This window comes from Kwoniella mangroviensis, chromosome 2 (genome assembly GCF_000507465.2).
Source record: "Kwoniella mangroviensis CBS 8507 chromosome 2, whole genome shotgun sequence".
NCBI classification, from domain to species: Eukaryota; Fungi; Basidiomycota; class Tremellomycetes; order Tremellales; family Cryptococcaceae; genus Kwoniella; species Kwoniella mangrovensis.
In genome coordinates, this window is record NC_088828.1 from 499,127 (window position 1) to 514,438 (window position 15,312).

The 15,312-nt window shown below is 45.6% G+C and overlaps 5 protein-coding genes across 5 annotated transcripts; 2 read left to right on the forward strand and 3 right to left on the reverse strand.

Annotated features, from left to right (window-relative positions):
• Positions 1 to 406: 406 nt before the first annotated feature.
• On the reverse strand, positions 407 to 1,145 carry I203_107045 (uncharacterized protein; the record flags this gene model as incomplete). The annotated part of the gene is made up of 3 exons (XM_019145130.1): positions 407 to 702; positions 786 to 1,005; positions 1,065 to 1,145. The coding sequence occupies 3 exons, from the start codon at positions 1,143 to 1,145 to the stop codon at positions 407 to 409; spliced, it is 597 nt and encodes a 198-aa protein (XP_019004949.1).
• A 2,021-nt stretch (positions 1,146 to 3,166) lies between these two features.
• On the forward strand, positions 3,167 to 7,758 carry I203_107046 (uncharacterized protein; the record flags this gene model as incomplete). Its single annotated transcript, XM_019145131.1, has 8 exons — positions 3,167 to 3,952; positions 3,996 to 4,245; positions 4,295 to 5,032; positions 5,080 to 5,524; positions 5,643 to 5,889; positions 5,932 to 6,105; positions 6,165 to 6,874; positions 6,939 to 7,758. 8 exons carry the CDS (start codon positions 3,167 to 3,169, stop codon positions 7,756 to 7,758), a joined length of 4,170 nt encoding a protein of 1,389 aa, XP_019004950.1.
• Positions 7,759 to 8,157: 399 nt separating this feature from the next.
• I203_107047 (uncharacterized protein) lies at positions 8,158 to 9,178 on the reverse strand (the record flags this gene model as incomplete). Its single annotated transcript, XM_019145132.1, has 4 exons — positions 8,158 to 8,471; positions 8,544 to 8,606; positions 8,686 to 9,021; positions 9,079 to 9,178. 4 exons carry the CDS (start codon positions 9,176 to 9,178, stop codon positions 8,158 to 8,160), a joined length of 813 nt encoding a protein of 270 aa, XP_019004951.1.
• A 1,276-nt stretch (positions 9,179 to 10,454) lies between these two features.
• Positions 10,455 to 11,376, forward strand: I203_107048 (uncharacterized protein; the record flags this gene model as incomplete). The annotated part of the gene is made up of 2 exons (XM_019145133.1): positions 10,455 to 10,663; positions 10,731 to 11,376. The coding sequence occupies 2 exons, from the start codon at positions 10,455 to 10,457 to the stop codon at positions 11,374 to 11,376; spliced, it is 855 nt and encodes a 284-aa protein (XP_019004952.1).
• Positions 11,377 to 12,020: 644 nt separating this feature from the next.
• On the reverse strand, positions 12,021 to 14,178 carry I203_107049 (uncharacterized protein; the record flags this gene model as incomplete). The annotated part of the gene is made up of 3 exons (XM_019145134.1): positions 12,021 to 13,373; positions 13,439 to 13,534; positions 13,786 to 14,178. 3 exons carry the CDS (start codon positions 14,176 to 14,178, stop codon positions 12,021 to 12,023), a joined length of 1,842 nt encoding a protein of 613 aa, XP_019004953.1.
• Between the last annotated feature and the right edge of the window lie 1,134 nt (positions 14,179 to 15,312).

A 15,312-nucleotide genomic window follows, 5' to 3' on the forward strand; every position in this document is an offset into this window, starting at 1 on the left:
GCCTGATCCAGAAGAAGATATCTATCCTAAGTAGATGCGAATCGATCGGACTTCTGAAGGAAGCAATCCACGTATAGTAGAAAGGAAAGGGTTTTATATACATATGCTTTCATGCGGTTATATACCTGGTTGATGCCTTTTCGCAAAGACCTTGTGACCGAAGCACTAAGTTTCAATGAACACTCGTAATGCCCAGACACCGACCCTGATTTAACATACTACTTGCTACAGTAAATGTCATCATCGCCTTCGTCGTTCCTCGGAAAGGGTGGAGTGGAGGCGATCCAGTGCAGATGACCGATCGAAGACGGGATGTGTGTGCCTGAACCTGAGGCCGAGCCGAGAAACTGAATTTCAATTTGCTTTTAACTTATATGCATTCCATATACAGTAGTACTACGACAGCCTATTGATCATCTACTTTCTCATGCATTCTCAACCTGTCCTCTGCATCCGTAAAGATCTTGTACATGGTGTTTTCTATTCGGGCCAGTTTGTCGCGTTGCTCAGAAAGCTTTACTCGGTACTCGTTCTGTTCGACGGTACTACTAGAGGGAGATGGGAGCGATACAAGAGCAGATTCGATCCGGTGGGAGGTTGTGACGATATCTTTTACGTTCGCACCTGCGAAAGCAGCCAAAAATCGCTCGTCTATTGCGATGCGTTCTGCGGAAATCGCCACGTGTTTGGCGGAGTACATTACTAAGTGAAAGGGAATCTGCATCAGTGTGTGACAAATGTGAGAAACCAGCGTGAATGGTGAGGAGCATGAGACTGTGACTCACGGGCAAGTTGCGAAGCATTCATACCAGTAGTCATCTGATCATACGCTTCTACTCTTTCAAGGGCTCGTTGCTGAGAAGGAGTCAGGGAAGAAGGATCAGCTGGGAGATGTATGGCTTGACCGAGTTCGCTTTTGCTATTGACGACTTTGGATTTGCCTTTACTTGAGGTAGCATGAGTGAGGTCGAGTGATGGATCGTGTTTAGATTTTTTTGTGTTTTTCTGTTGACGAAGTAGTGGAATCAGCCACTAAACTGGTAAAAGATTGACTTGACGTTTACCTTCGTAGTTTTCTCGAGAGCTGAATCCACTTGTTCCGCTGCACGTCGAGCAGGCACCACTTTAGGAAGTTGATTGTTCATGATTCACTCTATATCTATGTATCATACGGTCACACGAAGGAACTGCATATCCACACGACATAGATCAGCATGATCCGACAATTGAAAGACCCGATCCGGTGGCAAGGACAAGGTAGATCGTCATAAAACTCACTGGGTCTTTGAGAGGATCTTGATCTGAGTCGATACAGACTATAGCGGTGGTTAGTATCTTGATGATAAGGTAGGTGTGTTCTATTAGACGGTACAACCGATTGAGGATGATCTGTGATCTCTTGTATGTGAGAGAAGAAGGACTCTGACAATTTTGATGGATACTGTACTATACTATCATATATATATATATATACGAGACACGTTGCTTGAACTTTCAAGTATGTTGGAAAAATGGGGATATAGACCCTTAGAATTCGTTCTGTCCTCTTTTGATGGTAATGACAGATGGTTTACGATGGATATGTCTCAGAGGTGTATACCATGTATAGCAGATCAACCGTTTTTCTAACCCCAGAATTCCAGAGAAATCCAGGTACCATCTATGGCACTAAGCCAAGAGCTATCTCAGAGATGCAGGATGCGGATGGGGTATATCTCACGTATTGTCCATGCTCACGTTATCTCACAATATACGATGTGAGATGTGCTGGAGAAGGAGTCATGAGCCCACCAAATGCTGAATATCTTATATATCCTCTACCGTCCGGTTCAATGCAATATAAGCTGAAAGAACGAAAGTTTTCAATAGAAATTTTGATGGTCAACCTCAAATCCCTGTAAAAAAAAGATCAAACATACACACCTTGACGAGAAAATGGGTATGGCAACCATGTCGAAGGACGCTAAAATGATCGCTGATCAATGGAACAGTCTGTGCATTTCTACTTTCCAAAATTTACGTACCCGGTCAGCGCAAAGATTCTCGGAAATCAGTACCGGATCAATGGTATCAGAGGGAGCTACTGTCGAAGATTTGGGGTTTTGCCATGAAAATCACACTAAACAGAGACATGAGTGCTGATCTTTCAGTGTGTGTGTGTGCAGGTCGTACATTGTCCTTTGAGATTGTGCTTTGACATGATGGTGTTGTAACAGACCACAGACAACTCTGCGAATCCACTGGTGTACGTTTCATGCCATTCAGTCCGAAAGCATGATATAGGTACATCTCACATGTCTTGGCTATACTGGTTGCATGATCCCACTCCTTGTTAAACGTTATCAAACTGGAAACATTGGTTATTCACCGGATCGAATGACTCATCCAGGCACGTTTCGAGAACCTCAGGGAATAACGACTGGTGTTTGTCGTTTGGCTTGGTGTCGTTTCGAACCTTATTCCACAGCCACATGCTTTTACGATCAACTCTGTGTGTGAGGGAGTTACTCTTACACAACAATCGGCTATGAAATTGTTCGTCGAAACAGACATGGTCAGTGACCTTGAATTTGGACGTTGAATTCATCCTGAGCCGGTTCATCTATACAGTACTGACTACCTCGGCGTACACTGATATCCCCCGCGAGTTGCATTGAGCATGAGAGGTTATATGTTGACTTCACGCAGGGTCATTTTCCCCATCACGAGCGATGCTACCATGCTTCATAGAATTGATGAATGGTCTATGAAATCCTTCAATGCATTGGTCGCCAGGTACAACCACCAGATGCCACGTGTTCCAGCTGAGGTTGTCACATTGTGTTAGCAAACACCAACGTCTGTGCGATAGAAAGAAATTTTTCAATATCAACAAAACCTACCAAGCAAAAGTCATTCACCAAAGCTATAGGCGTTCTATATTCACTGACTCCTTGATCTGCTCATAGAGATCATAAGCTCCCACATTCATCGACTGACTTTACAGCTATCCAAGTACTAGAGTTCCACCGACACACTCGCGATCTCTTCCTTATCATCATCCAACGATACGTAACATAAACCCTTTGATCTCTCCAATAGGCTCTACCATTCAACTTGACCCAATCCATTATCCTTATTATCCTTTCCACCCACAAGCGATACTATCTCGCCCATCTCAACCACAATGTCGAAACCATCCGGAAGACCTTCATGGAAAACTGCTCCGGCCCCTTCTACACCTCGAGTGCAGCTGTCACCCGACTCGAACTACGACGCTCGAAGCTTTAGACCTGGCAATGACAGTGCCGATGACGAGAAATCACCTGACGAAGATGACGATGACAGTGGACAGGAGACAGATGACAGAGTTAGTGTGGATAGCTGGACCACAAATGAAAGTGCGTTGAGTGGTAGTAGTAGGAGTAGTAGAGGGAGTCGAGGTTCTCGTGGATCTCGAAGGGTTAGAGGTAGAGGTAGAGGTAGAGGTGCAGCAAGGAATGATGATGGTACCAGGAGAAGAAGAAAAAGTGGAAAATCCGGTCATAAATACGCTCCTGTCGATAGATTTTGTCAACTTCATCAAAATCCCTACGAAACGCCACATATGAAGATGATGATGTCTCTAGTATTTAGAAGCAAAGCTGGTGAAGGTAATTTGTTCGATATACCAGAGAATGTGGAAATCTTCTTAGAGGAGAAAGGAGTTCCCGGCAGTTTCGATCCCAATCAGAAGCTTACCAACGATGATAACAAGCAATGGAGAATACACTTTGAGATCTTCTACCGAACCTTTGTCTCATTGGTCAAATCAGCTAGTGATGCTTGTGACTGGGACATGTACGATGCCTATGCAGCCAGGAGAGATGGAGGAATCGATGGCACTTATCGGAATGATAGATATCCTTCTTGGAGCAGGGAAGGGACTGGTGTTGGAAGTGGTGATGACCTGGAAAAAGAAGCGGCCGCAGCTGTGAGTCGATCCTAGGCGAAGACCATAGCTAATTACCCTCTAGATCTGTATCCCAGACGATGTCGCCCGTGTCGTGATATTGGCTCTCTTCGGATTCGACGGTCTGAAAGATCCAGCCAAGAAAACTTTTTCCCGTGGTCAAAGAAGATTGGAGGATCTGTTTGAAAAGGAAGTGGTCAAGTTCTGGGAGGTATCGAGCAAACACTATGTTCAGAATTTTCTGTCAAAGCAAGTTTCGGAAAAGGTGAAGAGGGAAGCGAAGGTGGAGAAACAGGCCAGTAAATTGATTGGAGGTGAGTGCCGATACAGTGTGAAAATGACCAAGGCTGATCCGACCTATAGAGCTTGAAAGATTATGGGGTAGCAGAAAGTCTGGATCTCTCACCGAAACTCAAAAGAAGCTAGCTCCCATCTGTGAAGACCTACGGAAGACCCTCACCAGCTGGGCGAAAGTCGCCGAATACCTCAGACCGGGTGATGAACCTCCAGAGAAACTTATTGAATACACGCAGCTGATGTTGGAATACGGCGAAGAGTTTCCGGGTGGTTTAGTCGCATTGAGAGGAGGTGATGAAGCTAGTAACATTGCAAGTCGACGAATACAAAGGAGAAAGTCGACTGGCCAATATTCCATGATCTCGAGAATAAATCTAGTTGAAGACGAAGATATAGATGAATTGGCACTTTCGGATGATGAGACAAGGAATGAATCGGTCATGCAGCGAGGAACCCTACCTGAAGGTGACCAGAATGACCTTCTCCGACCCCATCACCTTCAAAATCCGACTAGGCCTGGAGCCTCTCTCGACCCTAGCCCTCAGATTGGTATGGGTATTTTTCTGAATTTCAGCAAGACGCAACTGTTCCAGTACAGTGCCATCGGTATCGACGACGGGTGGCCAAAAGTATCTAGCGAAGATCGGCTTTTCAGCACATCCTCCAAGTCTGTGCCTCTTGTAGGTCGATTACACCAGTACATGGGTGCAACTGCCATGCTATCTCGAGCGTATGCCGGGGTAGAGAGTCTTCCAGATCCCTCGTCGGACTACACTTCTGGAGTTATCGTTGCGGATGAAACGAGTATGGGCAAAACACTTCAAGCAATTCTCTTTCTGAATTGGTCTCAGATTACGCCAATGGTTTTTATACGCTGGATCTCATTCCCGAGGCGTTGAAGGTGGAAGGAATAAGTCCAAAAAGCAAGGAGCAGCTAAAAGACATTTTGAAGTCTGACATGGGCGAGCGTGCGTTGATTATGCTATTCGAACAGAAGGAACGCTACGAAGAGCTGTTATCAACTCATCAAGGTGATATCAGCGAGACGATTGCAGCCTTCATCGATGAAATGAAGAAAGATCCCCGATCATTCCCTCTTGGCTACTTTGGAGATTCGGCTGGTCACGCACCCCCTCGCGCGCCTCATATCGTCGTAGCACCGCCAGGACTTGTTGAGCAGTGGTATCAGGAGCTCACTAGATATAGTACCGAATTAAAGCCCTACATCATCATGAACTGGAAATCGGCAGCTAGAGTGATCAGCAAGATCGAGGCGATTGTAGCCGAATGGAAGAAGTGGGAGAATAAAGGATGAGAGGGGTGACGAACAGGACGGTATACCAAAGTAAGCTGGACATGCAGACTGCCAAGACTATATTGAAGTTGTCAATCTAATTTGTTCTCATTCTCGCAGATCGTTGGCGTATTATGGGCCTGCCTATGTTGCTGCCAGGTCTGCAACGCTGGCTCCAGATTTCTATGCCACTGGTCGACTACCTAAGCCAGATGACGAGATCTTGAGAATTGGGTATACCAAGATGAACTGTGCAATAGATCTTATATTGATGATTATGAAAAGTGAAGCTCACCTACCTTTGTCCAAACAATCAAAATTTGGAGTACATATTGAAAGTGTGGAAGCTATGCCGGTATGGTCACAAGTGAGTTATGAAACTTGGCGTATTCTGGCTGATCATGATTAGCTCCTGGCAAATGCTGGATTGTCAAATTGCACGATAAGGGGTTCGACTCCAGGTGCCAGACGTCTAGCGATTCTAGATAGAGTCAACCGCCATGAAGGTCACCCTCCTGATGACCGCTGGGATCCTGATGAATTAAGTCGGATCCTCACCTTGTCGCCTGCCGGGGAGCTGGGGGTAAATGCTTGGAGATGCAACGTGATAATACAGCTGGTAGGTGATGCAGATATGTGTAGGTCGACGTCACTGAGACTGAGCATATCCAGACCTGTCCATGGAGCGTATCTATATACCGTCAACGAATAGGAAGGCACCGACGCACAGCACCTGATCCTTCGGTAGAACCTCTTCCAATCAAAGTTTTCTCTATCCTCGCGCTTAATTCGACTGATATCGTACAATATCTCTCCACTCTGCAGAAAAGCTCAGTAGATGACCACATTCGGAGTATGTTGTACCAAGCTCCCAAGCTATCTTATGAAGATATTGGTTTTCCAGCTCCAACACACTCTGGCCGAAGGTTCCGACGTGATCGAAAGAGTTCAAATGATCAACATGACTCGAAATTGAACGAAACACAACGGAGGAGCCTAGAGCAATTGGGATTGCTGGGATTGATACCGCATTTACATCGACGGATGAAAAAGAGGAATGATGTTATCGAGAGGAAGATAAGGATGGAGATGAAGGGTGATAAGGGTTCGATTGATCAGATCCTGACTGATCTAGGTAACGAAGAGCCAGAGGGAGCTGGGATGATATTGGACGAAGTAGCTCCACAACACGATAAGCCTTTCTCCAAGATGACCTTTGCAGAGCAGCACAAGGAGGGCGTGAGGCTCGGGAAGGAGAGTAAGGGCAAATTCGTGAGGACGCCGGTGATAACGGAAGAGGAGTTGAGGGAAGCTGAGAGTAGAACCCCCGAGGACTGGGCGAGAGAAACACAGTGAGTGCCTTTTTATTCACGTGTAGTATGGAGTTCGACTGTCTTTACTGATTATCTTGTTTAGGGCTGCCTTGCAGCAGCAGAATCGGGTTTGGTTCGAAGCCCGAATCAAAGGCATCGTATTCGAGCATGGGAAAATGCTGTTAGATCCGGCAAATTCATGGGTAACTGATTTTGGTGAAGAATTGGAAAGACGAATTGGAAATTTAGGTGTACCACCAGAAAGTATCGACCCTTTAGTAACATATGATGATGAGGATGATGATGAGGACCGGTCCTTACTTCAAGACGCTTTGGACTCACTCAAGCTTCAAGTCACAGATCTCCAAGCTCGAAATCTGCTTGACGACGATTTCTACTGTCCAGAAACTGTGGATGACTTATGTCGCTACATAATGGAGCAACCTATGTTCACCGCTGGAGCCACCGTCATGGGCAGATACAAGATGTTACACGATTTCGCGACTGGTCGATTACAGCCACCACATTTTGAAGCAAGAAGTACCTCCTCTCGGGCCTCTAAGGCTTCACTCCCTTCCTCTCCTCCCAGCGTTAGGTCTCTCAGCCGTCGACCGTCTATATCAACGACACGACTTCCTACGTTACCAGAAGGCTCGCAAGAAGACTCACAACCGAGACTTCACCAGGGTAAAGATAAAGGAAAAAAGAGAGCCGAGAGACGGGGCAATGATAACGAAGATAATCAGATGTTGATGTCGCCTCCTCGAACGATTGACAGCTACACGGATGACTTGGAACGAGCGATAGAGTTGAGTAAAAACAGTAGCAGAAGAGATAATGAGAGATACGAATGGGAAGGGTATGCTGAGTCCGAAGCTGGACCTTCGGCGGGTGGTAGAGGTTTGAGGAGGCCTAGAAGGTAAGCTCTTAGTGAGATATGTGCTTCAGACGATGGCTAATCACTCGAGTGCCAACAACAGGTAATGGAATATCTCGATGTTCGACCTGCTCTCATGGTGTACAATCGATCTGCCTGTGCATACAATAAAAAATTTGAAATATGAATAGGGTATAAGGATATATGCATGATGTAGATGCGATGTGAATGAGAGTATGGTAAAGCGGCAGATACGATCTCAATCGGTTATCTCACACACCTGTATTTAATGTTATTTAAATTCTTCCTTCAATTCTCTAAAACAATATGTATACAATCTGAGATTTAGACGCGTTCTTAATCTTTAATTGTCGCGCGTTCTTAAAATGGTTTTGGCGATTTACTATGAGGATTTTGATATGGATATACATGTCATTTTACCAACTTAGCTGATTTCTATCTTCCTTGCCTGTTCCGCCCAAACTCCACCCACAGCATTCAATCTCTGCTTGGCCTCGTTCGTCCATTCTTCAATAGCTTTGGTGGGTTTCCACGTCCTACCCTTGGGCGATGAGGCGAGACTGGAGGTTATCTGTTCGGGGCTGGTGCCCTCGGTTTGAGAGGCGAGACTGAGACGGAGAAGGGCAAGAGTGGGGGATACGGGTTGAGTAGGAGGGAGGTTAGGAGGAGGAAGGGAAGAGGATAGGAGGGAGTGATGAAGCTTGAGGAGTGTGGGTTGGTCCAGGTCTGGTAGACCGTCTATCGGACACATGATATGATGGTCAGCCGAGCTGTATCGATAAAACTTATTCCGATGGACAGGAAACCCACAATGTATTCTATTTGAGACAAGCTCAGAAGCTAACTCTGGTTTACCAAGATTACACAATCGACCTATCCACATCACATCATCAGCTGCCTCAGCCTGATTTCAGAATCTGCAACACTGCAGCTGATTGGTATATTCACTCACCGACAATCTCCCTCGCCGTTGTTTTGCTAACCTTCAACCCACCTACTCTCCAAGCCCTGACAACATGTTTCAGTTCCGCCGCTTCATCAGACTCACTACACGCCACGACCTGCCTCAGAGCTTGGATCGATATTTTATCTCTCTTCTTCTCCTTTGAAGGTAATTTGGAGTGTTTTAAGATGGTAGATACGTTGGACTGTCGGATAGCCGATTTGTCAAGTTGGTATTTTACCGTCGGAGTCGAAGAAGTTGAGAATAGATCATCGTTGTCGAATTTATCTTCGTCTTCGACGCCTTCTTCTTCGATGGGTTGGGATGATTTGGCTTTACGAAGGGCTAGACATGCTGAAACATTAGCGCGATAAGTAATTTACGGCGAGAAATTGGACGTACGCAATGGAGAGCTGTGGAGACCCCTTGAGCAGATAGGCCTGGGCGCAAAGCTCAGAGGTGCATTTCTGAGAACGTTGGAGAAAGGGAGAAGGCTTGACATTTTGTTGCTGACCCGAGTTACAGATAGTTTGATGTGCATAGAAGCAGGAGCATAATTGAATGAATGTTGTACATGAACTTGGTGAATCCCACCAGGTATTGTCGAAACTTCAACGTCAAAATCGCAATGTGGCATTCGCGTGGCGCACGTGATCGCCAGTCTGCTCTGAGTCCTGGGTCATCATGCTCGAATGGCTCGTGTCTGAAGGAGGCTAGGGTCAGGATGATGCTGAGATCGAGACCACTCTTCATTGTGACTCGCTCTGGAAAGATCTGATCAGTCAGGGTTGCATATAAGCTGGATTCAGAGGTTCATCCAATTCGTGTGGTGTTGCTTTGACTGCCCTGCCGAGGCTTCATAGCTTCTCCAATGTACCAACGAGCCAAGCATAGGAGAGCAGGCATGACGAAGAATAATTGTCTGCCGAGATGGATTGACAAGAGGTCCTGCACATAGATCAATTCAGATGGACAGGTCGTGTGGATTGGGGCACCTCGACTTTAGGTTATCACGCAGGGTGAAACTTAAGCTATAGAATTGGATTCAGTTGTTATGTTCAATTCAGTAAAGCCGTAGACGATCAACAGGAATCAATATGCTTGTTCATATTTGTCATTATGAATGTGTAGCTTATTGCTCAGGGGGATGTCACTTGAAAATCATCAACTCATCAGGTACAGTAAACAAATAGATTGGAACGAAGGGAAAAAGTGAAACATCACATGTGTCAACGAGAGTAAGAGTTTATTTGGGTCAAATTGCCTATCTGTGATGTATGTACTACCTTCGTGCTTCTGGAGATATAGCGGTAAGGTGAATGGTCCTTCTTGAATCGACTCAGAGTCTTCCTCTGTTCCCAAGTGGTAGTGAAGCAGAGAGTCAACCGGCCTTGATCTCAATCAGACATTTGTTTGCTATTCATTATCAAAAAAAGACAAACATCACGCAGGCTGGTATGTTTTGAAATACCAAGTGATAGAGGCGCAACTTGATGAGATTGCTCAGTCGGGGCTCTCATCTTTGCTTCCACTCTCGAGTTGGCTGAAGTAGTCCATCGTTGAGTGAGACTGCTGTCAGACATGAATTGTATATATCCATTCGTACCATCGTCCCACTTCTCTTGTTTCTCTTTTCTCAAACACATACAAACAAGTCCATCTTCAGAAGTTGTTTGTCAATCCGCTATCTCCTCCCACTTTCATCAACATCCCTTTTGATCATCCTGCTGTATCTTTCCTTTGCTTCACCTCGTCCCATCAGACCGACTACACGCGCAATGTCCGGCACCTGGTCCCACTTGACATGCCCACCCCAACCACCTTTCCCCGTCCGCATCTCTGACGATGTGTTCTTACCGGTCCCCTCTCCCACTTCACTCCGAGCATCATCTTCAGAACCTCTACTTAATTTCGAGCTGAAGGGTTTGAAGGTGTTGGCGAACGCAGAAGGTGAGAAGGAAGTAGTCAAAGTATCTGAAATCAAGATGTAAGTGGACCACAGCATATAGTCTCAGTGGATTTGAGCTGATGTGTTTCATAATGGGACTGTTTAGGAAAAGACGTAACACTCTTTTGATGACCCCCGGCGAAGTTCACAGACTAGGTACACTATCTGTATCCATCTTTCCTCAGTTACAGCCAAAGTCAAAACAATCAGTTAGAAAGACCATCGCACCCAAAACGCCTCAACCAATCCATCGAAACGCATCGGACATATCCACACCATCTACTTCATCCGATTTCAACGATGAAGATGAAGAGGGATCAGAATATGATACGTGTTCCTCAACGTTTTCTACTCCCTTCTCTTCCTTGCGAGGGATCAGTGCGAAATACAAGAATAACGATCAGTTCGAATCTCCCTGTCCTTCTCAACCATCTTCCAAAATCCTCAATCCATCTTCCATACTCATCCACGATGACGAGAGGGGTACTTTCGGACAAAGAATAAAGTCCTCTGCGACACAGATCGACGGTTTGCCATCTTCGAAAAATACGAAATTCAACTTTTGGAGATCACCCAAACATAACGCTGCTATCGTCGGATCATCACCTTTCGAAGAGAGTCAGCCTAAGAGACGGAGGATAAGTCAGATCGAATGGGAAGGTATGCCATGTCCTGAGGAATTGGTTTCGCCAAAGATGAAACAGAGAGTTAACGAATTGGGCAAAGGGTTCAGTTGGGCTAGTTTGCATTGATTGGAATTCGGAATGAGGTGGAACGGGATTTGTAAACTAAATGATGTTCGAATGTGATGGTAACGGCCATGATGCGTATGAAAATCGAATGAATTGAAACGAAACGGAAAAAACGAATATTACGTTAGTCTATATATGATTTGATACTTGATGAAATTGATGTTCAAACATGATTAATTTGATCCATGTGCATTTTACGAACTGAATCAGGTTGATACGTCACAGTCGTTGAGACGACCACACGCAGGAGTATACTCGGCTCGATACATGACATATAATATATATATCGATATAAGAAGCATAGGACGGTGATATTGTAAAAGTCCATCATATCAAAGGATTGGTCGGGAGAGCGAGCAATTGAACCAAGCTCTCTATATATACTATACTAAAAAATACAATAAGCACAAGGGCAATTCCAACACATCTATGAGGGGGAGATAAATAAGAAACAATGTCCGGAAATCTCTTCGTAAAAGTTTTTTAATGAGAAAAATCGAAAGAAACATAAGGAGAGCAAAGCTATTTCCTTCAGATCTGCAAAACACAATACACAATCACCACCCAGATGGACCCACAAGAGCACGGAAACACGAAAATGTCCTATAAGATTTCACCTATCCCTTCAATCAGTTCAAACACTATCACAAACTTCCCCTCCTCGCACTCTGCTTCTTCTCCAATTTCAAAGCTTTAGCCAACCTCTTGAACATCCCTCCACCACTCTTCGACTTCCTCCCTCCCTTCATCGAATCCTTATCCCCGTTGGAACTTCCATCGGCATCACCGTCAGATTTCGTACAACTAATCACCAAGTCCCTTTCCTCTCCTACGATCTGTATATGTCCATCATCCTGGTCTTCCTCCAAGATGGGTTCGCAAGGGTCCAGCGAAGAAGTTTGATTGGTAGATGATGAAGAGGTCATAGATCCCATCGAAGATATAGATTCGTTCGAAGCGACGCTGGAAGCAGAGGGAGATCGACGCATCATGAATGCCGGTCTGGGTGGTGAAAGTGATAATAACCCATCTTCACTAAGCTGTAGTTCCATCTTTGAAGTTTCAGCTAACGAGGCTAGTCGATCCTGTGCATATCCGTGTCCAGGGCCAAGTGATGAGGAGGAGGCAGATGATCGACGTCTATCGAACGAAACGATAGACGACGAAGAAGAGTTGTTACTTGCGAATCCATTACCTCTCAAACTGCCTGAACTCGCTTTCGAACGAAGTGACTGAGAGGAATTTTTACGTTGAGCTCCAGGTGGAGCAGCAACAGGCATGATGACTCCATTTTTCTTCAATCCTGATCTGGAAAACTTGGGAGCTGTAGGATCCGAGAATTCAGGTTGACCAGCTGATCCGGTCTTAGAACTGCTTGGACTAGGTCGAGGTACCATTGCGTCAGCCCAAAGTCCACTAGGCGTACGGGTGGCGGCAGGTCGAGAGACGGATCCGCCATGGATGGTAGCTCGTTTATCGCTTGGTGACTGAGGTGGTGAGAGTGGTCGAGCGACAAGTCCCAAACCTCCATCTGGACCCGAAGAGAAGTCTCGATGATTGCGTGATGACCATGGTGCTCCTTCTCCACTCCTCGATCTCGTAGGTCTCTCCCTTTCCATGATTGATAGATTCTTTCCCTGCGCTTTCTCTGGACTCTGAGGTGGACTGAGTAGACCTCCAGCACCGATGAAACTTGCAGCTTTCCTCAATGGAGGCAGTCGTGATCCGGCGGATTCAATCAATTCTTCTTCTTCGTCTACCTGACAACGCAGTGGACTGGATACTTTCACCATGCTATGTCGGTGATACGAGTGACGAGGATTTAGCGGGGGGCGGGTAGTATCGAGGGGTGAAGGAGCAAAATCATTTGAGGATGGGCCTGGGGCTGTGAGGAGTCGAGAATGATACGACTGCCTCTTGCCAGGAGATGTGGATATGTTCACTGAGCCTGGAAACGACATGGCGAGATGTTCTCGAAGTGGTCTGGGTGTTGATTGCTAGAACAGAAGAACGCATCAGCATTGGAACCAGGGCGCAGTAATTCTATAAGTGCTATACTCACCGGTAACGAATGCCTGCCTGCGCCATCCCACCCGCGAACAAATGCTTCTGCCGCTAACTTGGTTGAAAAGGTTCGAAAGACAGGATCTGGGTAGTCCTACATGATTCAAGGGGAGAGCAGGAATGGAATATCAGCATCTGAACATCAACGATGATGATATATATATGTATTGTAACAGGTGACGTGAGATGATTAATGGGTGACGTGAAAAAGGGTTGATGCAGCTTATTCGGTTTACCGATAAAGGCAAATCATCATCCATCAAATATGTCTGGGGCGTAAACGATTGGGAAAAGGAGATAAGAGGGATCCGCATCGGCAATTCAATGAGATGATCCAGTACTCACCTCAATCTGCCTTTCAACCTCGTGCCAGACAGTATAAACACCAGCCTGGCGACCTCTTCTCACTGCGAAGAACAAGTATCTTTGAGGGTGTCTCGATGGTCCAGCGTGAGGTATAGTAGGTTGAGGAGGTAATCTCGATACTCTGTAAATCGATGATGAGACGGTATAACTAGTCACGGACTGAGTGGGAAGTAAATCCAATTGGGTTGAGAGAGAAAAGGAGGGTTGTTGAAAAGGAGTGTCGATGTTGATAGCGGTTTCGGAAGTGAGTGATAAAGGTTCTTGTTGATTAGCAGAAGGAGAAGAAAAGATGTAAGCTCCAGGGGGCGTAGGATCATCAAGGTTGTCGATAGAGGTTGATGGGTTAGAGGTGATCATAGCTGTAGTTGCCATTTTCGTGTGTGTTTTTGCAATAACAGTATATATGATGCAGGGTTTTCTTAATGAACGTGCTGCTGGACTACGACTGAGTTAGCAGATGGGTGATAGTCGAAACAAGGAGTAGTGTGTCGTAGTGTCGTAGTGCTGTCGTAGCGCACTTTAAACCTTCCGAAAAGAATACCAATGATCAGGGCATATGACAAAGACCCAACTGCGGATGGTGGAGGAGTAAGAATGGGATGCCGGCAAGGGATCAGATATGAGATACGAGATGCAAAGGGAGGGGTGATGAGTCGAAGGGCGCAATCAACGACGAGCGACGATCAGTGCGTTGTTGTTGATGTGGTCGAGTGATATGGGGAAATTAAAAAGGCGTTTGATGCGGTATTGATACTGGTAGTCGAGTGAAAAGTACTTTGAAAGAACGTTGAAAGTTGAAAGGAGAGGATCGTGGACACTGTTGTTCCTTCTGTCGTTGTTTCTATATATGATATATTTTTAGATGAAGGTGTTATTGAGAAGTCGAGAACATCACAAGAGGTAGTCGTATGTTATGATTGGTCTGATAACGGGTTATGAAGATATTGGATTTGAGTTTCGGCTTCCGGTGATTATCGAAATTGTTATACGTCGTACTGCTGTACGTTATTCCAATTCCTTTCTAAGTTGCCAGTCGAGATCTGAAGGATGTGTGGGTGTAGATCATGCAGATTGAGTAACATATGATGAATGAATGGATGAAAGGATAAATGAACGATTCATTGGGCAACTCAATGAATTTTGTTGTCGTCTACTGGAATTGCTACAGTATGCGCCATAACGAGAATATCCTCTCCGCCTCTTTGCATAGGTGTTCACGCGACGACGACGACGACGACGACGACGGAATGTCATGCATGGCTCGGTCTGGCCATTCACCCTCTCTCTCTCATCAGTGGAGCGATTCTCGTATGAAAAGGGCTTCTTGCAGCATACCTATGTATCTCCTTGCCTTTTCTCTTCTTCCTTCATAGCCTCCCTCAATGGTCTAAGGGATTCATTGTACTCTCCTTGGCCCCACAGACGTGACTCTACGAACAAATCCTACCGACAAGATTTCGACCCCCCTAAAAATTATCTTCTCTGAGGGCAGACCGATAGGTTCCG